The 22,518-nt window shown below is 50.9% G+C and overlaps 4 protein-coding genes across 7 annotated transcripts; 2 read left to right on the forward strand and 2 right to left on the reverse strand.

The window, feature by feature from the left end:
* Positions 1 to 583: 583 nt before the first annotated feature.
* Positions 584 to 7,950, forward strand: Rgl2 (ral guanine nucleotide dissociation stimulator like 2). Of its 3 annotated transcripts, none has more exons than XM_046464399.2 (18): positions 584 to 716; positions 941 to 1,137; positions 2,562 to 2,645; positions 2,902 to 3,080; positions 3,229 to 3,279; positions 3,365 to 3,662; positions 3,927 to 4,178; positions 4,259 to 4,362; positions 4,452 to 4,536; positions 4,614 to 4,682; positions 4,878 to 4,952; positions 5,602 to 5,634; positions 5,737 to 5,876; positions 5,965 to 6,060; positions 6,142 to 6,253; positions 6,361 to 6,654; positions 7,069 to 7,183; positions 7,308 to 7,950. In XM_046464399.2, the coding sequence occupies exons 2-18, from the start codon at positions 982 to 984 to the stop codon at positions 7,517 to 7,519; spliced, it is 2,355 nt and encodes a 784-aa protein (XP_046320355.1). In that variant the 5' UTR covers positions 584 to 716; positions 941 to 981; the 3' UTR covers positions 7,520 to 7,950. The 3 variants fall into 3 exon arrangements, with proteins under 3 accessions (XP_046320355.1, XP_046320356.1, XP_046320359.1); XM_046464400.2 differs by having other exon boundaries at positions 5,755 to 5,876; XM_046464403.2 differs by lacking the exons at positions 584 to 716; positions 941 to 1,137 and adding an exon at positions 2,109 to 2,464.
* A 902-nt stretch (positions 7,951 to 8,852) lies between these two features.
* Positions 8,853 to 10,146, reverse strand: Pfdn6 (prefoldin subunit 6). Its single transcript, XM_046464407.2, has 4 exons — positions 9,839 to 10,146; positions 9,529 to 9,599; positions 9,326 to 9,450; positions 8,853 to 9,070 (listed from the first exon to the last, which is right to left on the reverse strand). Exons 1-4 carry the CDS (start codon positions 9,900 to 9,902, stop codon positions 8,941 to 8,943), a joined length of 390 nt encoding a protein of 129 aa, XP_046320363.1. The 5' UTR covers positions 9,903 to 10,146; the 3' UTR covers positions 8,853 to 8,940.
* A 316-nt stretch (positions 10,147 to 10,462) lies between these two features.
* On the forward strand, positions 10,463 to 20,073 carry Wdr46 (WD repeat domain 46). The gene is made up of 15 exons (XM_046464409.2): positions 10,463 to 10,617; positions 10,715 to 10,927; positions 11,036 to 11,116; positions 11,254 to 11,366; positions 11,731 to 11,818; positions 12,056 to 12,117; positions 12,684 to 12,788; positions 12,895 to 13,045; positions 13,158 to 13,293; positions 13,616 to 13,715; positions 18,545 to 18,858; positions 18,992 to 19,086; positions 19,257 to 19,352; positions 19,496 to 19,609; positions 19,826 to 20,073. Exons 1-15 carry the CDS (start codon positions 10,549 to 10,551, stop codon positions 19,928 to 19,930), a joined length of 1,842 nt encoding a protein of 613 aa, XP_046320365.1. The 5' UTR covers positions 10,463 to 10,548; the 3' UTR covers positions 19,931 to 20,073.
* Positions 20,074 to 20,339: 266 nt separating this feature from the next.
* On the reverse strand, positions 20,340 to 22,497 carry B3galt4 (beta-1,3-galactosyltransferase 4). Of its 2 annotated transcripts, none has more exons than XM_046464411.2 (2): positions 22,462 to 22,497; positions 20,340 to 21,796 (listed from the first exon to the last, which is right to left on the reverse strand). In XM_046464411.2, the coding sequence occupies exon 2, from the start codon at positions 21,771 to 21,773 to the stop codon at positions 20,625 to 20,627; it is 1,149 nt and encodes a 382-aa protein (XP_046320367.1). In that variant the 5' UTR covers positions 21,774 to 21,796; positions 22,462 to 22,497; the 3' UTR covers positions 20,340 to 20,624. The 2 variants fall into 2 exon arrangements, with proteins under 2 accessions (XP_046320367.1, XP_046320366.1); XM_046464410.2 differs by lacking the exon at positions 22,462 to 22,497 and adding an exon at positions 21,973 to 22,095.
* Between the last annotated feature and the right edge of the window lie 21 nt (positions 22,498 to 22,518).

The following is a 22,518-nucleotide window of genomic DNA, read 5'->3' on the forward strand; positions in this document are numbered from 1 at the left end:
TCCGGTGGCAACAGTGCAGAGTCACACACACCCAGCGGCTCCAAAGACGCCTTAAGCAAACGCTACCTCGGCCCTCCAACCAGCCGCGAGGACCGGAAACGCCCCAGAGCCGAGTCTCAACCGGATGTGGCGGCTTCCTGCCCCGCCCCCAGAGAGTGGGCGGGAACTAAGTGCTCCTCAGAAAACCTGGCGTGGATTCGGTCCGTTGCACTCCTGGGTTGGGGCTGGGAGAGTAACCTCGCGGGGTGCAGTAACCGGGTCTTTTCCCGGCTAAAGCGCTTTCCGCAATAGTGTTGGCCTTGTTCTGGTTGGTGAAAGGAATGTCAAATTCTGCTCCTGCCCTCCTCCGGAGGCTGGAGACTGGAATTTTTATTCCAATTCAGTGAAGAGCGACGTGAGCTCCAGAATCCTGGAGAGGAGGGGCGGGGGACAGTGGAGGTGGGGACCCGAGCCCCTGCGTCTCGGCCCCTGGACGTCCAACGTTCCCCTAGTCCTCGACTCTGGCTCCTGTCCTCACTTCCTTCCCTTTTTGGCTCCTGCTCTCGAAGCGGGCGGACGCGGGGGGGAGCGGAAAGGGCGGGAGGGCCCGGGAGCCCCGAGGGGGGGTGTAGGGGGGTGCGGAAAAGCCGCGGAGGGGACTCGGTCCAGGGACTCTGTAGAGGGCCAGAGACCGACAGGAACAGCGGCCCGGGACCCGCGCTGCCCCCACCGAGCAGGTCAGAGCCAGAGCACCGAATGACCCTGCCCGTCCTGTACTTGTGACCCCCTCATCCCTAAAATGCACCAAGGGCCCTCGTTTTCCACCCCTATTTTGCTCCCTCCCTCAGCCTTCCTGCAGGACTCCCATCCGGTTACCTTTACACTCACCCGCATTCTTTCCCTGTCCCGCTCCCCCACGCCCGCCTGACTCCACCCCACCCCCATCCCTGTCTCTCCCCAGGCGCCCCCATGGCCCGACCCCGCTGATTCCTTCACTTGGCCATGCTCCCGCGGCCCCTGCGGCTGCTTTTGGACACGAGCCCCCCCGGGGGAGTCGTGCTGAGCAGCTTCCGGAGCCGAGATCCCGAAGAGGGTGGGGACCCAGGTGGCCGGGCCGTGGGCGGGGGGCAGGAGGAAGAGGAGGAGGAAGAAGAAGAGGTGAGACGCGGGTGGTGGGAAGCAGGGGCAAACACATTTCGGAGACTCTCCGCCTTTCTCTCGGTGTCTCTGGCTTCCTACGGCGCTTCCTCCCTGCCTCAGTCATTTTCAAGCCTATTGCTGTGTATCTGTCTGTCTTCCTGAAGCGGGGAGTCCTGGAGTCTCTGTCTTCTCTGTCAGTGTGACTCAGGATCTGCCCGCGGGAACCTGCCTTGTTCCAGTCTGGAACGTCTGGCTGGCAGTCCCTACGGGGCTCTGGGCCTCTCTGCCTTTGCCTGCCTGAGTTTGTCTCTCGGGGTAGCTGTGTCCTGGTCCCGGTCTTCCTCATTTTTGTTTGGAGGGGAGGGGTTTGTTTCCACAGTAACCAATTCCTCAGACTCTGGGATTGGGGAGGGAGCCCTCAGATTTCGTGACCCCTCCCTCCTTCCCTCCCTCTCTCCTCCTCTTCTACCCTTGATGTTAGATAGAGGCCGGGAAGCCAGGGTTCTGGGACCTGGAGGGACAATCTCAGGCTGGGTAGAGTGTGGTTATCTGTTTTCTCTAGGGACTAATGGTGGTGGCCAGAAGCACGGTTTGGAGCTTCAGGAAGGGCCAGAAGTTAGATTTTTACCCCACTTTGATGGTGCTTGGGATCTAACCAGGGCTCTGCATGCTAGGCAAGCGCTGTACTACTGAGCTACATTTCCAGTCCCAGATGTTATATTTAAGGCCCAGAAGCCCTGGACTCCTGGGTCCAGACACTGGGTGAAGGCGGGGTGACTAGCAGGGCTGGTTTTTCGGGACCTGCCAGGGGAGGGGCTGAGACCACGTGACTCTGAGTCTACCAGCCTCTCCCCCCCCAACCATCATCCCCACTTCCCCTTCTCCTTCCAGTACTGGGATTGGAGCGGCCACCTTCAGGGGGGGTCCTCAGGGCTGGGATAGTGGAAGCCCCACCAGAGGGACCTGGGGAAAGGGGGCCTAAGGGGACAGACTAATTCTTCTGGCTTGTCCGGTTTTTGGCGGGGAGGGCGGGGCACGCTGCTGTGCCTGTGCCTGAGTTTTCTGCTTCTCAAGGTCTCTGGCTCTCTGCCTGTTTCTCTTCCCTCTTCTGCCCTTTGTACCCTGCTTTTTACTGTGCTGGGGTTCAGCTCTGGGGGGAAGGGGCATTGGGGGTTTCCAGGATCCTGGTTTCTGCGTTCCATTCAATCCCCCACTGCAACCCCCTCGACTTTACCGGGTCCTGAGGCTGCTGGGGGGGGGCTGTCTGGGCCCCCGTGGGGGAGACCTGGGGTCACCAGCCCCCCCCACCCCTCGCACTCGTTGGTACTGTCCCCTGCCATCACAGGTGAGGGGTACAGAGGGAGGAGCAGGGCCTGGGGTGAGAGGGAGGGACAATGGAGATGGTATGGAGTTGTCTGACTTCCTCTTCCTTGCTCCTCCAGGCCCCTGTGTCTGTCTGGGATGAGGAGGAGGATGGTGCCACCTTTACTGTCACAAGCCGCCAATATCGGCCTCTTGATCCCTTGGTGAGATCATGACTTTGGCTTCTCACCTCTGACCCCTCGTGTCCCAGTCCCTTTCCTCTGGCTGACTTTCTGACCAGAGTGCCGGATTGGAGGTCCAGAGCCTACCACTCTGCTGTGTGACTTAGGCTAAGTCCTTTGCCCACTTTGAATCTCATCAAAATGAGTCTGGATAAACTTCTAAGTCTGGAATTGTCCCCAGATATCTAGGGGGCAGTGTTGAAGGAAAGGCCAGTGACCAACTGTCTGTGTCCTCCAGGCCCCCACACCTCCACCACGGTCCTCTCGACGGCTCCGAGCTGGCACCCTGGAGGCTCTGGTCAGACACCTGCTGGATCCCCGGACATCAGGGGCTGACATGACATTCATGTCAGCCTTCCTGGCCACCCACAGGGCCTTCACCTCCACGCCTGCCCTGCTTGGGCTTGTGGCTGACAGGTCAGGGTCATAAGGAGCCAAAGGTCACGGAGGTGTTTTCTAAAGCTGGAACATCCATCCAAAGGAGTCAGAGCCATGAAGGGGGTGGGCAGGGGTGGAGGTGGTTGAGGGAGTTGGAAAGATGCACAGATAAGTTCTCTCCCCTCAGGCTGGAAGCCCTTGAGTCTCATCCTACTGATGAGCTAGAGAGGACAACAGGGTGAGTGATCCTATTCTCAACCTCAGTCTCCTCTGCCCAAGCTGTGGCTGGACCTCTGACCCCTGGCTGATTCCCCGTCTCCCAGGGTAGCCATCTCTGTACTGTCAACCTGGCTGGCCTCTCACCCTGAGGATTTTGGCTCTGAGGTCAAGGGTCAGCTTGACCGGCTTGAGGGCTTCTTGCATCGGACAGGGTATGCAGCTGGGGAGGGTGTTGGGGGGGGCAGCGCTGACCTCTTCCGCAACCTCCGGTCCCGGGTGGACCCCCAGGCCCCCGACCTTCCTAAGCCCCTGGCCCTCCCCGGCGACCCCCCTGCTGACCCCACGGATGTCCTGGTGTTCCTCGCTGACCACTTGGCCGAGCAGCTGACCCTGCTAGATGCGGTGAGACCCTGACCTTTGGTCCCTATGTCCCTTGACCCCTTACTAACCTCTCCTTGACTCCAGATCCTTGTCCTTGCTTCCACCCCATTCCTAATCCAGTTCCTAGCCTCCTCCATCTACTGTTTTGAACTTTTCCCTTGGTGGTTACCCTTTCAAACCCTGTACCCTTCTGGTTCCCTGGCCACCTGAGATCCTCAGATCCCTGGTATTGGAAGGCTCAACTCACTTGACTGTGAACTTTAACCTTTGCCCTCTGCCCTGCAGGAACTGTTTCTCAATCTGGTCCCCTCTCAGTGCTTGGGGGGCCTGTGGGGTCACAGAGACCGGCCAGGACATTCCCACCTCTGCCCATCTGTCCGAGCAACTGTCACACAATTCAACAAGGTGGCAGGGGCTGTGGTTAGCTCTGTCCTGGGGGCCACCTCAACAGGAGAGGGACCTGGGGAGGTGACCATACGGCCACTTCGACCTCCCCAGAGGGCCCGGCTCCTAGAGAAGTGGATCCGTGTGGCAGACGTAAGTAAGGATTGTCCTGTTGGGGACCATGGTGTGGAGAGGGGTCCCACAGCCTTGGCTTTCCTCTTGGACTCCCACAGGAGTGCCGACTTCTCCGAAACTTCTCTTCAGTTTATGCTGTTGTGTCAGCCCTGCAGTCCAGCCCCATCCATAGGCTTCGGGCAGCCTGGGGAGAAGCAGCCAGGTGGGGAGGCCAACGCGCTGGACTGAGGGTGGGAAGACAGGGTGACTAAGACAGGCCTGTCCTCAGGGCCTTTGTTCTCCTTCCCCCAGGGACAGCCTCCGAGTCTTTTCTAGCCTCTGCCAGATTTTCTCTGAGGAGGACAATTATTCCCAGAGCAGGGAGCTCCTCCTGCAGGTGAGGCCCTGTTATCTGGCATACCCAACCTTTCTTGTACCTACTTGCCATATATCTCCTTGTTTTGTCACCACCAGGAGGTGAAACTGCAGCCCCCTCTGGAGCCACACTCCAAGAAGTCCCCGAGGTCTGGTTCCCGGGGTGGGGTGAGTGATTAGCAGAGGGTTGGGGAGAGGTATGGAGTGCCTTCATAGGGAGAAGTCTGAGGGGTGGGAAGGGGAACCATAGCTGATTGAGGAGAATAAACATTTGTTCTCAGAGGCAATGAGGAGGGAAAGTATGGAGGGATATAGGATCCTTAGACCAGAGACAGGGCCTCTGATCCTGACATCTAACTTCAGGGTGTGGTCCCATACCTTGGTACCTTCCTGAAGGACCTCGTGATGCTGGATGCAGCCTCCAAGGATGAGCTGGAGGTCAGTGGTTTGTGTTTGCACTGTAATGATGTAACAAGGGGGCCTTACAGTCAGGTAGACCTCCCTCCAAAAGGAGCTGGGAGGCCTAAGCAGCTGAGCCCAGGGTTCTGGGCTCTGGTTCTGTGACAAGATGCTTCACGTTTTTGTTATCTGTAAGTGGGAAACTAGTGGCAATATCTATATCAATCTATTATTTATGAGTTAAATGGATTCATATTTGTTAGGTACTTACAGCATGCTTGAAATGTTGGTATATAGAATTTGTTAATTAAACAAGAACTGAGGGCTGGGGAGTAGCTCAGTAGTAGCTTACCTGCCTAGCATGCACTAGGCTCTGAGTTTGATCCCCAGCACTGAGAAAACAACGACAGATACCTTGAGCAAGTTCCTTGTCCTTTCTGAGCCCTATTTTCTCATCTGTAAAGTAGACACGTTTTTTACCTGAGTTATTAACTTAAAGGGTTAAATGGATGCTTAGGGCATGAGAGATGAGGAAGAGGGACAGGAAGGATGGAAGAGTCAGAGAGGCCAGCGGAGTGTAGTGTTTATGGGTTGGATGTGACGGTGTAGTGTTTAGGAGAGGGAACATTCTCTCTGTTGCTTGGAAGGCAGGGTTAAGACTTTTACTCTTATCCCATTGTCCTTGCAGAATGGTTACATCAATTTTGACAAGCGTAGGAAGGTGAGAGGAATGCGTGGGCTGGATGTTGGACATCTTTATCTGTGTCCCAAGAAGAGAATGAGGGGGGAAATTGGGGGTCCCTGAGAGTTTTGGCTCCTGCAGTTGAGGACTCCTTCCCAGGAGTTTGCTGTCCTTTCTGAGTTGCGACGGCTCCAGAATGAATGTCGTGGCTATGACCTTCGACCTGACCCTGATATCCAACAGTGGCTCCGGGGGCTCCGGCCACTGACTGAGGCTCAGAGGTGACTGGCTGGATGAGGTTGGGAGTTCTGTCTAGGTATAGGGGCTTGGTTTCACATCTTGACCTCTTCCCTTTGTTCCCCTCCCCAGTCACCGTGTGTCCTGTGAGGTGGAACCACCTGGTACCAGTGATCATCCTGCCCCACGGGTGCTTCGGCCAACACTAGTCATCTCGCAGTGGACAGAGTGAGGGAGTCAGCAGCTGGGGGGTGGTTCCTTGGGAACTTGTCATTCTTCTCTGATCCTCCCAATCTCTTGCCACTGTAGGGTTCTGGGCTCTGTTGGGGGCCCCACCCCACTTGTATCCTGGGACCGGCCCAGTGTAGGGGGAGATGAGGTTCCTGGAACACCTGCCCCTCTGCTGACCCGACTAGCTCAGGTGAGTTCTGCTCTTGACCTCTGGTTTTCACACTGACCCTGACTCTGTAAATGTGTTTTCCTTAACTTCCCTGTCTTCATGCTAGTCTTCCATGTCATTTGTTCTAGCATATGAAGTGGCCATCTGTCTCATCTCTGGATTCTGCCCTGGAAAGCAATCCCTCCCTGCATAGTCCAGCTGACCCCAGCCACCTCTCGCCCCCAGCCTCCTCTCCTAGGCCCTCTCGAGGCCACCGCCGATCAGCCTCCTGTGGGTCCCCATTGAGTGGGAGTACAGGAGAAGGGGCCTCCAGGGGAACTGGATATGGGGGAGGGGGATCTTGTCCAGGGGCCTCTGATTGCCGAATCATCCGAGTCCAGATGGAACTGGGGGAAGATGGCAGTGTCTACAAGAGCATCTTGGTGAGGAAGCCTGGGGCTGGGGGGTAAAGGATGGTGCTTTGTTGAACCAAAAATGTTGTCTTAAATTTGGGCAGCTAAATAGATTTGAATGTAGTTTTAATTTTGTCCTTTAGCTTTAGCAGTTTGGTTTATTTTGAAGGCTACTATGCATTACTTGAACTTCTGAAAGTCATTTAGACTTCAGAACCAACAGCAATTACCCCACAGGGAAATAGCCCCAGGGACACCATTTGGGCTGGTTTTTAGGGTACAGAGAACCACCATATTGGGTTTCCTATTAATTTTTAAAGTGTTAGACACAGGTAAACCTGTTTTTTTTTTGTTGGGTAGGTGGTTGAAAGATAGTAGGTTGGTAGGATGGGAAATAGATCATTATAGTTGATTTATTGCTCTTTTGGTCTCCTGTCCTGCTAGGTGACAAGCCAGGACAAGGCTCCAAGTGTCATCAGTCGTGTTCTCAAGAAAAACAATCGTGATTCTGCAGTGGCTTCAGAGTTTGAGCTGGTACAGCTGCTACCAGGGGAGCGAGGTCAGAGGCCAGGAGGGAAAAGAGACTTATGGGGGGACTGGTGCCCATCAGTAGAATGCTTCAACAACTGGGTGGTTGTTGGAGGGGATGACTATTTATGTTGACACCCACCTCTGATCTACAGAGCTGACCATTCCACCCTCAGCTAATGTCTTCTATGCTATGGATGGAGCATCTCATGATTTCCTCCTACGACAGCGGCGAAAGCCCTCCACTGCCACACCGGGTTCTGCCAGTGGCCCCTCTGCCTCAGGAACTCCCCCAAGTGAGGGAGGAGGGGGCTCTTTTCCCAGGATCAAGGCCACAGGGAGGAAGATTGCACGGGCACTATTCTGAGGAAGAAGCCCTGTTGGCTTACAGAGGTCATGGTGTTCAAACCAGATGTGGGTAGCCATCCTGAATGGTGTCAGTTACATCACACTGGGACAAATTCTGAAAGGTGGCCAGCCACCCTGGGGCAGTGAAGTGCCACTCATTTATCAGGCAGCAGAGAAATTCAGCCCTGTGGGAGCTGGTAATTTTGTAACCAAGTCAGATACCTGTATACAGCTCTTCACCTCTCAAGAATTCGGCACACAGAAAAGGGCACCAGTTTCTGATTACTGTCACATCCTCGCATGTGAAAGGTCAAGGAAAGGCCTACAGGCTCTGAGCCCCAGGGCAGAGGGGAAGGCAAGAAGTAGGTTCTAGTGGGAATTCCTTTTCCCACTCTGGGGCTTCCTGTCACTGTGACAACACTAAGATAATAAACCAAAACACTACCTGAATTTTACTCCCCCGTCCTTGCGGTGCATATGAACTGGCTACTGGTAGTGGGGGTGGGAAATTTGTGAAGATGGAACAAGAAAGTACACAATGTTTTCTCCCATGAAAAGCTGCAAGTAAGGTATTGGTGGAAATGGTTTCCTTAGAATGGTTTATTTCCCTTCAGGAACTTCTCCACCCCTTATTCCTTTATTTACTCTTAAAATTCTTCTCTTCACTGGTCAGGCCTTGTCAAGAGGTAGACGCCAAATTAAAGTGATTTGTATAAAGGGGCTGAGGTCATATGTCAGTGGTAGAGTGCTTGCCTGGCATGTGCAAGGCCCTGGGTTCAATCCCCAGTACCACAAAAACAAAACAAAGTGATCAGTATGGAGAACTACTGGGGGCAAATCTGTAAGAAACAATTTTAGGACAAAGAAATTAAAGAACAATAGTTTGTAGATAACACAAACTTGCAGGAGATTTAAATAAATTTAAGCTACATTCAGACAAACTTTAAGAGGCTAAAGAGAACTAAAAGAGATACCAGGGCCATTTGGAGGCTGACAAGTATTAATAGCAAGGAGGCTAAACACATTTTTGTCCTGGGGTCTCAGGTCAGAAAAATGTGAGCTTCTTCAATTAAACTGATACTCCCAAAAATATGCTATATTATGTATATCCTTCTCAGGCTTCTTAAAGGGTCAAGCTAGCCAAAATAAAGGAAAGTAAATGGTTGTATACACAGGCAAGCAGGTTTGAAACATTTCAAAGTAGTTTCAAGAAAAGAAAGGTCACTCTGTCAGAGATTCCAGTATCAAGAATCTGGACCTAAGGGAGTAAGGCAGAAGGTGTATGTATAAGGTGAAAGGGCTGGGAAATGGTTGGAGACAATTATGACAGAAAGGGGTGGTCAAAAACAGAGTCAAGTATTTTTACATTTTATTAGCTACAATACTATAGACCCTAGAGCTGCCTCATTCCCTCCCGTCCCCTTCCCCCCAGCCATGGGGTCAGGCCTTTCCAGGAGCCCCTGCCTTTGCTGCCTGAGCCCGTTGAAACTCCTGTTGTAGCTGAGCAAGGGTCTCCCTCTGTTGCTCAGACTGTCGTTCAAGGTCTCGGAGCTGGGATTCGTATCGCTTACTGATGAAATGCAAGGGAAACAAGCAGAAAAGGAAAAATTAGTGGGACTTACCATTTTGAGAGGGTACTGAAGGAAGAAAGAAATTGTTGGAAAAGTTGAGATCTAAGGGACAGAGGAGAAGGGGGCCAAAGAGGAAGGAGCTGGGAGAACTGTATAACTGAGGAACACGATGGAGAGTCACTCTACACATGTCCCTCAACATTTATACTCCAACAATGTCAGTTGTGGCACAGGGTGGTAGAACAAAGACTTACATTTCAGCTGTTATATAGTCCAGTCTCTTCCCCACTGTGGCCCGAGCTTCCCCCAGCTCCTGTTTGACCAGCACAGGACCCAGAAGTTTAAAGACCACGTTGGACCCATCCAGCAGGGCCAGTTCCTAATGAAGGGGTGGAAAATATATCATCAGAACCACTGCCAATACAAGTTTCTTAGCCCGTAAATCCCAGTCCCTCACCTCTTTTACGATATTATTTTCTGTTAGTTGTGCCTCAAGCTTCTGCCTCCCTGACATGGATTTACTCAAATCTGGGGGGTGGGAGGGAGGAAAGACACGATTAGAGACATCAAACATGCTACTGACTACCACAACCCTTTCAGAAGAAAATGGATGTAATAAGTAGACAAGGATGGGGTCAATGGTAGGGCAGAAAATTAAGGCGGGGAAGCGCCTGCACGCCATAGCCCGAATGGAGCGGTAAATCTTTTTTGGTATGGCTGGGTTGTGTGTGCATTGGGGCGAGGCCACACTGAACCTGCTCCCTTACCCTTTTGTAGCTGTTGATATTTCTCCACTTCTCCCTGTAGCTTCTTTTGGATCAACTCAGCCATGGCGGGGACGAAAGCCTGCTGGGAGCTGGTTGGGGGGGCTGGGTCTCAAGCCCTGTAAGAAGCCCGACCTCCCTTTTCTGGCCGGGCCTGCGAAAATGACAGCTCTTGAAAGGCAGCCTCTCCTTTTCCGGGTTATCGACGGTATCCTAGTCCCAGGAGATGGAGGGTGAAACGAGACCCCAACCCCTCGATCGAAACCCTGACCTACTCACGTTCTCCCTTCTGTATTAATAAACCCGGAAATAAACAAGGAATTCTGGGAAAAGTATGGCGCCGGAAGCTACCATTTAATACATGCCGGGAAATGTAGTATCTAGTTCTGTCTTGTTTAATGAGCGGTCTTCTGCTAAAATGACTGTTCTCGGGAGTTTTAGAAAAGTTGAGGAACCGAACACAGAAAAGGAAATGCATTGTTACTTTGTCCTTGGCCTTCCACTTGCATTTGTTTCATTACTCGGGTATGCTGCCCTTAGGAAGAACCTGCTCCGCCCCTCAAAGGAGAGCGTGCCCTCACTCAAGATGGCGCCAAGAGGCTTCAGATGTGACCGGCGCTGATTGGATGAAGAGAAAAGGACTTCCGGAAGTCTCAAGCTGACTGTGGGACTGCCGAGAGTTTTGCACGTGGATTGTTGTTCGGGTGGGCGAGATGGAGACAGCCCCCAGGCCGGGCAGGGACGTCCCACTCAAGAAGGACAAACTTCAGGCCAAGAGGAAGGTAGAGATCTCCCTGAGTGGGAAAATAAGTTATTTGCTGCGGGGTCGGGAGTCAGGGCTTGGGCTGAGGAATATCAGGCCTTCTGATCTGCCCGTAGAAAACGCGGCGATACTGGGAGGAAGAGACTGCTCACACCGCTGCGGGGGCCTCTCCGGGGCCCCCTGGTAAAAAGAAGAGAAATGGGGAGCACCGCCTCCAGAAGCCAAAGAACACTCCCATCTCCAAGAAGTCTCGGATCTCCAAGAAGCCTCAGGTTCCAAAGAAGCCCCCAAAGCGAAAGAAGCCGGAGCCCCAGCGGAGCTTGTCCGGGGTGAGCCTAGGACCTGATAGGGTGGCAGGACAGGTCATTTATGCTTTGAGAGTGAGAGGTATGGGGTCAAACAGGGCCTGTACGCTTATTGCCTCATTCCCATCCCAGGCCCAGGACCCATTTCCAGGCCCCGCCCCCGTCCCGGTGGAAGTAGCCCGGAAGTTCTGTCGTATTGACAAATCCAAAAAGGTGAGGACAGTAGACAGTGGGGAAGGATTGAGACTGGGAGTGTCTCTGTGAGTTGGGTGGAGGCTGGCTGGACTGGGTCTCCCGTGAACCTGTATATTCTTTGGTTCTTTACCTGTTCCTTCCCATCAACGTTATAGTTAACACGTTTGAAGTCCAAAACTCGAAGCAAACTTGAGGTGGCTGAAGCAGAGGAAGAAGAGACAAGTGTCAAAGCTGCTCGTTCTCAGCTGCTGCTTGCTGAGGAACCTGGGTGAGTGGACCCCAACCTGAGCTTCCCCAGCAACTGCTTTACAGAACTCTTCTTTGACTGTGTGTGTGTGTGTGTTTTGTACTGGGGATTGAGTCCTTTGAAGCTCTACAACTGAGCTATGTCCCCAATCCTTTTTATTTTATTTCATTTTATTTTATTTTTTGAGACAGGATCTCCCTAAGTTGCTTAGGGCCTTGCTAAGTTGCTGAAGTTGGCTGTGAACTTTAGATTCTTCTGCTTCAGCCTGTCCACTTGCTGGGAGTATAGGCATGCATCACCACAATGGGCTTCATTCCTCATTTTTATGTTGTTATACCCATCTAATATTAGGAAGCTTTGCTGCAGTTGTAATCATTACTTTCAGGTTTCTGGAAGGGGAGGATGGGGAAGACACAGCAAAGATACGCCAGGCTGATATTGTGGAGGCTGTGGATATTGCAAGTGCAGCCAAGGTGAGCTTGTGGAGGGAAAGGGGCCAGTGGGTTGATTGATGGTGCAGGAAAAGAGAGGAATGGTGACTTGGCAGAGGAAATTACCCAGGGGAGCTGATTTTTTTTTTCTTGATTTTCTTGTGTGTGTATGGTGCTTGGGATTAAACCCGGGGCCTTGCATATGCTGAACAAGCACTTGATCACTGAGTTACAACCCCAGACTCTGGTTATATTTTTTCTACTCTTTTCCTTTTTCAGCACTTTGACTTGAATCTGCGACAGTTTGGACCCTATAGACTTAACTACTCTCGAACTGGGAGGTGAGACTGAATTCCAGTCACTGGTGTTTGTGCGTGTGTGTTTGTTTCTGGGGATTGAACCCAGGGCCTCATACATGTCTAGCCCATGCTGTGCCACTGAACCATACTCTATACTCTTAGGCTCTAGTGACTCTTTTTTTTTTGAGTACCAAGGATTGAACTCAGGGACACTCAACCACTGAGCCGCATCCCCAGCCCTATTTTGTATTTTATTTAGAGACAGGGTCTCACTGAGTTTCTTAGCGCCTCGCCGTTTCTAGGGCTGGCTTTGAATTTGGGATCCTCTTGCCGTAGCTTCCTGAGCCGCTGGGATTACAGTTGTGTGCCACTGTGCCTGGCCTCCAGTGACTCTTGAATTAAGATGTGGATGTGTTTACTTAGCTATACCACCTGTGCCCTCTTCAGCTATATATGTATGAATGGGTTATTCATGAGGAGTGTGCACATTTGTCATAACATATTTCTTCTCACTTGAAAAGGAGGAGCTTGTGTGAGGCACATCTTAAATTATCTGAATCAGGGTGTTTTCCTGCATTAATGCCTTACCTTTCCTTCATCTCTAACAGACACATGGCTTTTGGAGGACGTCGGGGTCATGTGGCTACCCTTGATTGGGTGACAAAGAAACTCATGTGTGAGATCAATGTCATGGAGGCAGTGCAAGATATCCGGTTAGTGTCCTTGCTGTTGGTGGTCAGTGGGGGTGAGACAACCCATTTCTGATTGAATGATAGCCCCTGATCCCATTCCTCATTGACTACTCCTCTGTCCCCTCAGGTTTCTTCATTCTGAAACATTGCTTGCTGTTGCTCAAAATCGCTGGCTCCACATCTATGACAACCAGGGCATTGAGCTCCACTGCATTCGCCGCTGTGACCGAGTAACCCGGCTTGAGTTCCTGCCCTTCCATTTCCTTCTGGCTACAGCTGTGAGTGGCTGCAGAGCATAGGGACCAACCAGGTGGCAGCCCTTGGGAAGATCATTCTCTAAGGGAGACATGGGCAGTCAAAACTCACTCATTCATTCTTTTTCTCTCTCAGTCAGAGACAGGGTTTCTGACCTACCTGGACGTGTCAGTAGGGAAGATTGTGGCAGCTCTGAATGCTCGGGCTGGACGACTCAGTGTCATGGCTCAGAACCCTTACAATGCTGTCATCCATCTTGGACATGGCAATGGTCAGTTCTGACTTAACTTGGTTTTTCAGACAGGGTATCACTGTGTTGCCTGGGCTGTTCTCCAACTCCTGGGCTCAAGTCATTCTCCTGCCTCTGCTTCCTGAATAGCTGGGACTATAGGTGCATGCCACTGCACCCAGCTCTTGGCTTAACTTTGATTTTCTGACCATCCTGACCTGCTTTTTAAAAAAATACTTTAATGAGTTCTTTAAAGTTATCCTTTTTATTTTTCTCTCTTGTCTTTGAGTCCCCATTTTCCCCAAGTTTAATAACTTCAGGGTTAGGTTTGTATTAATAATTCTAGGTCTTTTCTTACTTCTAGGTACTGTGTCTTTATGGAGTCCAGCTGTAAAGGAGCCACTGGCAAAGATTCTCTGTCATCGTGGTGGGGTCCGGGCTGTAGCTGTGGATTCTACAGGCACGTAAGTCACTTATTTAGGGATGAGGTGTTAGGGATTGTGTCAGTCAGTTTTTCATTTCTATGACCAAAATATCTGAAAAGAACAACTTAGAGAAGGGAAAGTTTTATTTTGGCTTATGGTTTAAGAGGTCTCAGTCCATGGTTGGCCAATTCCATCACTCTGGACCTGAGGTGATGTGATGTAGGACATCATGGCAGAAGGATGTTGTGGAAGAAAACTGTTCACCTCCTGGCAGATGGGAAACAGAGAGAAGCGAGAGCCAGGGAAAAAATAGAACCCCAAAGGCACGCAGTGACTTACTCCCTCTAGCCACAACCTACTACCTATAGTTAACAACCAGTTAGTCCATTCAAATTAGGATGACTGATCAGGTCACATCTCTCACAATCTAATTATTTTGTAGCACAGAGCATAGAATTGAGTTCTTTGGTGAATTCAAAGAATGAAATCCACCCACAAGGATGAGAGCAAAGTAATAGCATTTATTAGAATAACAGAAAGCAGAGTTCCCAAAGGGATGGGGTCCTGAGAGAGATACCAAAGAGTGGTTATTGTCTAGGGGTTTACATAGCTCTACAGGGTTCAAAGAGCTAGTCCCCTACCCACTCCTGGGTAAGGCACTGTGTCCATGAACTCTTCACATGCCCTTTGGTCCAGTCAAGTTACGATGTCTCTTTTTTGATGGGGTGCAGATACCAGACAGCAGATGTCCCACTATCAGTTTTTTCTGCCTAAACAGGAATCAGCCTGACCTTGATGAGGCCTGACTTGTGTCTGTATTTTCTCTCCCTCCTTGAAGGAGCCCAAGTTTCCTGCCTATTCATTTTAACCCTTTCTTCTGCATTAATTTCACCTCTGAACATTCAATGCAGGAATTGAGCTTATTGGAGGACACCTCACATTCTAAACTATAACAGAAGTCACAGCTGGGCAGAAGAGTATGGAAGGCATTATGCCTTTAGTTTCACAGACTCAGGCTGCCTGGCTAGACATCCTGGATTTGCTACTGACCAGACATGTAAATGTGAGCACACAACAGTACTTCTGTGTGCCACAGTTTACTGATCCTAAGAGTGGGAATGTGAGTGTGGCCCAGGGTCAATAAACTTTTCCTTTAATAAGCTAGGTAGTAAATATTTTAGGTTTTGCTTCACTAAGAGCTAAAATAAAAGATATTGTTTAAATAATTAATGAGGAGAAAATAGTTATCACAAATTTCTAAGCAGTGAAATTTAAAAATACAATAATTAAATATGGTATTTTTTTTTTTTTTTTTTGTGGTGCAGGGCCTCATGAATGCTAGCAAATACTCTTCCATTGAGCTACATCCCCAGCTCTGAATATGGTATTCTTGTATTACAAGTCTATTATATGGGAAGAATTGAGGATAATATTTGCTTATTTTGAGGATAATATTTGCTTAATTGAGGTTCAAGATTGGTTCCAAGTCATCAAATTTGACCACAAATGTTCATCTACTAATTTATCTTTTCACACAGGTATGTGATGAGATAGATGTATGCAAGGTGCCCAAAGGCCATGAATTATAACTGTGTCACTGAGACTTGTAGTTTACAGAGCAGCAGTGCAAATCAGTAGGATGCTATGAACAGGGTTGGGGTTGTGGCTCAGTGGTAGAGCACTTGCTAGCATGTGTGAAGCACTGGGTTCGATTCTCGGCATATTTTTAAAAAATGAAAAAGATGCAGGCTGGGGATATAGCTCAGTTGTAGAGTGCTTCCTCTGCATGCACAAGGCCTTAGATTCAATCCCCAGCACCACCCAAAAAAAAAATGGACAAAAAGATGTTATGTATAGCACCCCCTGACTGGTGTTATAGTATGAAAGTAGCTATGCTGAAGTAAATGGTCTTGGCTGCAATAAAACTTTATTTGTGGATACAGAGATTTGAATTTCATAAAATTTTCATGTCTCAAAATATTCTTTTGATTTCTTCATCCACTGAAAAATGTAAATCCTGTTCCTAGCATATGACTTGTATAGAAATAGATGGTGAGCCAGATCTGCCCCATGGGTGACAGTGTGCTGAGCCCTAGTTTAAAGACTTCATAAAGCTGGTGTAGACTTTAGACACATAAAGTTTAGCACAGTGCCTAGCAAATAAGGAGTGCCGGGCTTAACATCATCAAAGGTGGTCACTGTTGCTAGATGTGGTAGCATATGCTTGTAATTCATAGTAGCTCAGGAGGCGGAGGCAGGAATATTGCGAGTTCAAAGCCAGCCCTTAGCAAAAAAGTGAGGTGCTAAGCAACTCAGTGAGACCCTGTCTCTAAATAAAATACAAAATAAGGCTGGGGATGTGGCTCAGTGGTCGAATGCCCCTGAGTTTAATTCCTGCTCCCCTCTACCCCAATGAAAACGATCACTGTTCTATCTGATCTGTATTTTCCTTTTAATTCCTTTCACTTGGTTAGGCATTCACAGGACATGTTGTGGGCTGGACTCTGCTGGGCTTCTGAGGTTACAGGGATGAGTCATTGCACCTGCCAAATGGTTGCATTTTATGTAAACAACAACAACAAAAACAACAGGTGGCTGTAGTTTATTAATGATTGACCAGGTGATGCATTTTGTTTCTATTCAATTGCCTTCTCTTACCGGATTTAATGTGTCCATCACTGAATATGTCACTTAATTGTCACCTGACTCCCAAAGTTCCTTCTCCCATTTGCCCAGGATTTTTGTGTTGTCACCCAAAATTTGACTTCTTTGACTCCTGCAGCTAGGTACACAGCCCCCAAGTTCTTCAGCAATCTATATTATAAGAAATCAAAAGCACTATTTACTGAGTGCTTTCTGGGTGCCCGGGCTCTGATATTTGCTTTGGTGGCATCACTTTGGTGGTACTCATGACCACCTCCGAAGTCCTAATGGATTTTTCTCAGGGCTCTCCTCGGGTGTTTTTCTCTCTCTATACTGTGGTCTCCTGTGGGCATGAGCAGTATAGCCAGTTTGTAGTCTTCCTGTCAGGTATTGTGGTCAGAATGATGTTTCCTACAGGCTGTTATCCTTTTACATTGCTGCATTAAATACAGAGTATATAGCTTTACTTTTAAGTTGTTTTAAAAGAAATCAGTAAGCAAATGCATGGGAAAAGGTAAAGCCCAGTGGTCACCAACTTAAGAAAGCCTTCAGGATTTTCCGACACCTTTGGCTGCCATAATTTTCTGTTGTGGACTAGTGTGATTTGGTTTTGCCCATTTCATTCCCTGTCTATGCCAAACTAGCTCTGGAGAGTGAGGGGGCCTTTCTGAGGTTTTCTGCCATTTGTGGGCCACTGGGCCTAACCTGTGACTTGCTGTCCCTGAGCTGTCTAGGCCACCCACTCCTTTGCCAAGAGCTTGATCACTTAGTTCACTGAGGCCTGGATTTTAGTTAGCACCTTGGTGCTGAACAACTCTGGTCCTCCTTGATCTTAGGGACATCACTGCTTATCTTTGATTCCCCTCAGGAGCTCTTCAGATAAGCCTCATAGCTCCAAAGGTGAAGCTGACCTTTTCTACAAGAGGCTTTCTGGAAGCTTGTATTAGGATTGGCTTGGCTTCTGAAGGCTGAACTGCTTTTTGTAAGTGTAGTAGTATAGTAGTAGCCTAAACTCCCATCTGGCTGGTGTTTACCCAGGAGTCCCATAAATGGGTATGTGGTGGTGGTGAGCCTGCATATATGCTCCTGAGTTGAATTGTTAGTTCACTCAGGGCGTGCCCTGTGTCCCAGGAGCCCTTGGTCATTCCTGGTTTGCACTAATGGTCTTTTGCTCCTGTTGTCAGAAGTGTCTAGCTGGGCTTCTATTGGGCTCCATCGCAAGGCAAGTCTGCTCATAGGAAACCTTCAGTCCCCTTTTCCTGGGTTCACAGCCAAGGCCAAAAAGAATTTCTTTGGTCCATTGGCAAACATATGTCCCTGGTCTGGCTGAACTCCCTTCAGCCTCCCTGTTTGAGAAACAGAATGAACATGAAAATTCCAACCTTTGAAAGTAAACAACTTATGGAGTGCATGATTCCTTGGGAGGACTTGATCACCAGCCTTGCTGGGAAAGCAAGGTGGTGGGCAGGGCCCTTTAGCATAGCTCTTCACTACTTTCTGAGTGGGTTTTCTCAAATCCATGTGGTCTTCACCTTGTGATCTGGCACTGCTAGATAAATGTTGGGATAATGATTTACGGTCTTCAATCTGACTTTAAGGAAACCCTACAGTTCATCCCTTCCTGGTTTCCCTCACCTTATTCCTTTCTACCCTTTCTTTTCTCCCTCTTTCCCTTCCTCCCTTGTATTTCCATAAATCCTGAAGACAAACCTCTGCTTCCATCTCATTGTGTGCATACTCTGGTGCTGGTGTATCTGGATTTGTTCTGTTTCTTGTGCTTTCTTGAGAATTATTTAGCACAGCCTAGCTAATTCTTCCTTTCCCAGGAAGCCTTCCCTGACCACTGCAGATGCTCTTTCCCCTTGCTGAGCTGCTCTACTGCCCTCTATGCAGTGGGACACCACATTTAAGTGCATACTGGCATTTGTTGTCATTAGATCCATGTGTCCTGAAAGGGCAGTTTGGTGTTAGTACAAGGAGAGCAGACACAAAAGAAATGGGCCTTACTTGACCTCCAACTCCGACCATTCACTAACCCAGATTGCCTTTCTCTGAGCTTTTTTCAGCTATAAAAGGAAAATAGTACAAAGTTGTGTGAAGCATAATGGAGTGTTTAATGTGATATTAGTGGTTACTACCATCTTTTCCAGATCTGACACTTGGACTTGACCACAGGCCTTAGTAAACCCATACCAACAGATAAATTCGTTCTCCATCTCCCTCAGGTACATGGCTACTTCTGGCCTGGATCATCAGCTAAAGATCTTTGATTTGAGAGGGACATTCCAGCCTCTGAGTGCTCGAACCCTGCCACAGGGAGCAGGACACCTGGCCTTTTCCCAGCGGGGACTGCTGTCTGCAGGAATGGGTGACGTCGTTAACATATGGGCAGGGCAGTGCAAAGCCAGCCCACCCTCCCTGGAAAAGTCATACCTCACCCACCGGCTCTCTGGCCATGTGCATGGTCTTCAGTTCTGCCCCTTTGAAGATGTGCTGGGGGTGGGGCACAGTGGAGGCATTACCAGCATGCTAGTGCCTGGTAAGTGTGCCAGGGCATGGGGCATTTAGTGAATGAATTCTGGATGAAAGTTTGGGTGGCCCTGAGACAGCCAGGGGAGAGGCAAGGGACTAAGTTGGGTTGGAGATAAATGGCTCCATGCTCCTCCCTCCAGGGGCTGCCGAGCCCAACTTTGATGGCCTGGAGAGCAACCCATACAGGAGCCGGAAGCAGCGCCAGGAGTGGGAGGTGAAGGCCCTGCTAGACAAGGTAAGCTGCTCCTTGCTGGGGCAGGTGTCCCCCATGTGGCTTGAGGCTGGGGTAAGGACCTCCCTGGTGCTTTTGGACCAGAGGTCTTGGGAAGAGTAGTCTCTCTGGCTTTTGTCCCTTTAAGTGTCAAAGACCCCTTACCCATTCCTGTCCACCTGTGACACCCCCAGGTACCTGCAGAGCTCATTTGTCTGGACCCCCGAGCCCTGGCAGCGGTTGATATCATCACTTTGGAGCAAGAAAAGAAGGAACGGATAGAGAGGCTGGTATGGAGTGGCCCCTGAGTGCCCAGGCCCTTCCTCATCCCCACTTCCTCTCCCCAGCACAGGCCTATCCCCAGAAATGGTGGATGCTGCCAGTTCCCTGAGTCTGAGGCTATTGCTGATTTTGCTTCTGTTTCCTTCCTCAGGGATATGACCCTGAGGCCAAGGCTGCCTTCCAGCCAAAGCCAAAACAGAAGGGCCGCAGCTCCACAGCGAGCCTGGTGAAGAGGAAGAGGAAGGTCATGGACAAGGAGCACAGGGTAATAGCGTTGGAGGGGTCCAGATTTCTCTCTGGCTGTACCCACCTCGTGCATGTACCTTGGGCTTTGTCAGTCCACCACTGCTCACCTGGCCCTGTGTCCTTTACCCCCCTTCTCTTTTTTCCTTTTTGGTGGTGCTGGGGATTGAATCCATGGCCTCAGTCTACCAACTGAGCTATATCCCCAGTCGCGCTCCAACCCATCTCTTGTTCCCAGGACAAAGTCAAGCAGAACATTGAACAGCAGCAGAAGCAGCAGAAGCAAGAGAAGGCCAAGCCCAAGGGGAGCCGGCCATCTGCCCTGGATAGATTTGTGCGTTGAGCCAGGCTTCAGGGTGACGTGGGATCACCTGATGGAAATGACTGTTCCCTAGAATAAGGTGACAGTGTGCCCTCTTTCCCTACTGGTGTTGGACACCAGGCTCCTTGGGTGGTTAAGTATTAAAGAAGGTGGGACGTTTTTTACATGGGTCTGGATCTTCCTGTGCACCTACTTCCCTCTTCCTTGTCCAGAGTGGGACTGTTCTAGGCTCAGGGGTCAGTGTCCTGCCTCCATCCCTGTCCTATACCTTATGAATGCTGTGGCTTTTGCCTTGCCTATTAGGGGCTTTCCTCCCCAGAGGGGCTATCCTCTTTCTCCCTTGGCCCTAAGAATGTCCTTATCCAGGAGGCTTAGAGCCTCTTAGCTCTCCAGGTTTTTGTTCTGGAAGTCAGTCCTGGTGAAGACACAATACATTTGAACAGTTGGAGAGACAAGTTTATTGGCGGGCTCTTGTGCCTCTCCTGCTCTGGCTGGAGGGAATTACCAACATTTTCCCTCTCTCCTTGGTGATCATTTTTGGGGCTGGCAGACCAAGCCCCTACATTTAGTCTGGATCACGATCTTTGGTGACAGACTGAGGGTCGGGTATGAGGAAACTAATTAGCTGCAGCCAACTAGGGCTCCTGCTTAGGGCCTGGGAAAGAGGGTGCTGGCTGGACCCACAGTTCCTCAGTCCCCTCATGGCCCCACACACTCAGCTATGCCTCCAGGCCATCATCCGACACCGCAGGATGCCTAGGACTCTCTGGAGCCAGGAGCAAAAGGGTGTAGTCCTTTCCCCATCCAGTCCGCTCACCAACTTCCAGGCTTCCTGCATCTTCCAGGGATCCAATTTGTGGGACGTCAGCAGGAATTTCCCGTAGCAGCACCGGTCCAGAGGATAGTGGGTGGCACCAGCCAGCTTCACACAGTGGGTTGGGGCAAGGCCTCCTCGTCGTGCACTTACCCCCACAAAGACATCCTCCAGTGGCAGGGGGGGTGTCCGACTGGCCACCTTCAGAATGAGCTGCACAGCAGAAACTGACAGCACATACCCTGTGCCAGAAGCATAGGGTGGAAAGGGGCCCCAGGTGGGAGGCCACTGCTCTTCTGACACTCTGTGCCGGTCCCCGGGTGTCCGAGAAGGTTTCACCCTCCAATGTACCCGGCCTAGGTACAGAAGTGGCACTGCCTGACTCCCCACTGCCTGGCTTTCTGGCTCTTTGTTTACAGCATCAGCTGATCTCGGGGGCTCCACACCCCTTTCCCATTGCTCCCCAGGACCCCCTCTCAGGATCAGTTCTGACACCAGCTCAGGGACGTTGACATAAACATCATCGTCTGTCTTTAGGACGTATCGGGCCATGGGGCAGTGTTTGTTGACCCAGTTCAGCCCACTGAGGGTCTTGAGGGTCAAGTTGCGGTAGGAATCCTGGAAAGCGGCCTGCAAGATGTCCCCTTGGGCTGCTGACTCCCATGCCAGATCATTCTTCTGGGCACCACTGTTGGGATGCTGCTCATTGGGCTCTCCCAGCAGAAAGAGTGTCTGCACCCTCAATCCTTGGGCCTCACGCAGTCCGCCCCACGAGGCCCTAATGGCATTTCTCTGGTTCAGGTTCTCCGGGGCTGTGCACACCAGGATTAGCAAGAAGGGAGGGGCGCCGGGCCCACTGCAAGCCTCCTGGTTGGGGATCAAGAGGCGGGGCAGGGCCAGGGGCGGCCCCGGCAAGGCGGGGGCTGGGAGCAGGGATGCTAGCGAGAGGCTCAGTAGCTCCTCCCCCACCCCTGAGGGCCCAAAGAGGGTCCAGACGATCACCAGCAGCAGGGTGGCAAGGAGAAAGCGCCGAAAGAGGCTGAGGGGCATGGTGTGACGCGGTCAGAGAGGATCTGGAGGGAAAGGAGGGCGGTTAGAGGGTGGAAAGCCCGGCTGGATAAGCAACCGCAGCCGCGCCGGGGATGGGGGTAGGGAGGTTGCAGGGCGTGTGTCAGGTACCAATGCACCACAAGGGGTGTGGGGAAGTATCCCGGCGGCGGACCACTGCTATAGCTGTGGGGACCGTTACCTTGTCGCCCCTGCCCCGCCGCCGCCAAGCTCGGCTCCATGGCTGGCCCACTGCAGTGCCTGCCGCCCCTTCCCCGCCTTTCTCCCAGTAATGCGCTGCGTTCCCATCATCCCCCGCGGAAGGAAGCGGTGCACAGGATACACCCGGGTCTGGAGCAGCAGCGTGGCACGCGTTGCGCCAGGGGGAAGAGGACCCAAACGCCAGCCATTTGTTGCCCCAAGTCAGGATTTTGGGCGTACCAGGTTACCCCAGATTTCCCCATTGAAGACTTCATCCTTTAAAAACCGTAGACAAGCCTGGCAGTTATGCATGCCTGTAATCCCAGCGTCTTGGGAGGCTTAAGTGGAATGATCAATTTAAGGCTAGTCTCAGCAATTTAGGGAGACCTTACCTCAAAAAACAAAAGAAAAAAAAAGCACTTGGGACTGGAAGTCAGTGGTAAAAGGCGCCTGGGTTGGGGGGGGCGGGTTGAGAAGGGCAGTAACTCACCAGAGTTGCAGCTTGCTGGGCTGTTAGCCACGCTCCAGTTACCACTCACCAACCCCA

This window comes from Marmota monax, unplaced genomic scaffold, assembly GCF_021218885.2.
Source record: "Marmota monax isolate L192 unplaced genomic scaffold, Marmota_monax_Labrador192_F-V1.1 WCK01_AAM20220418_F8-fsc00211, whole genome shotgun sequence".
Classification (NCBI taxonomy): domain Eukaryota; kingdom Metazoa; phylum Chordata; class Mammalia; order Rodentia; family Sciuridae; genus Marmota; species Marmota monax.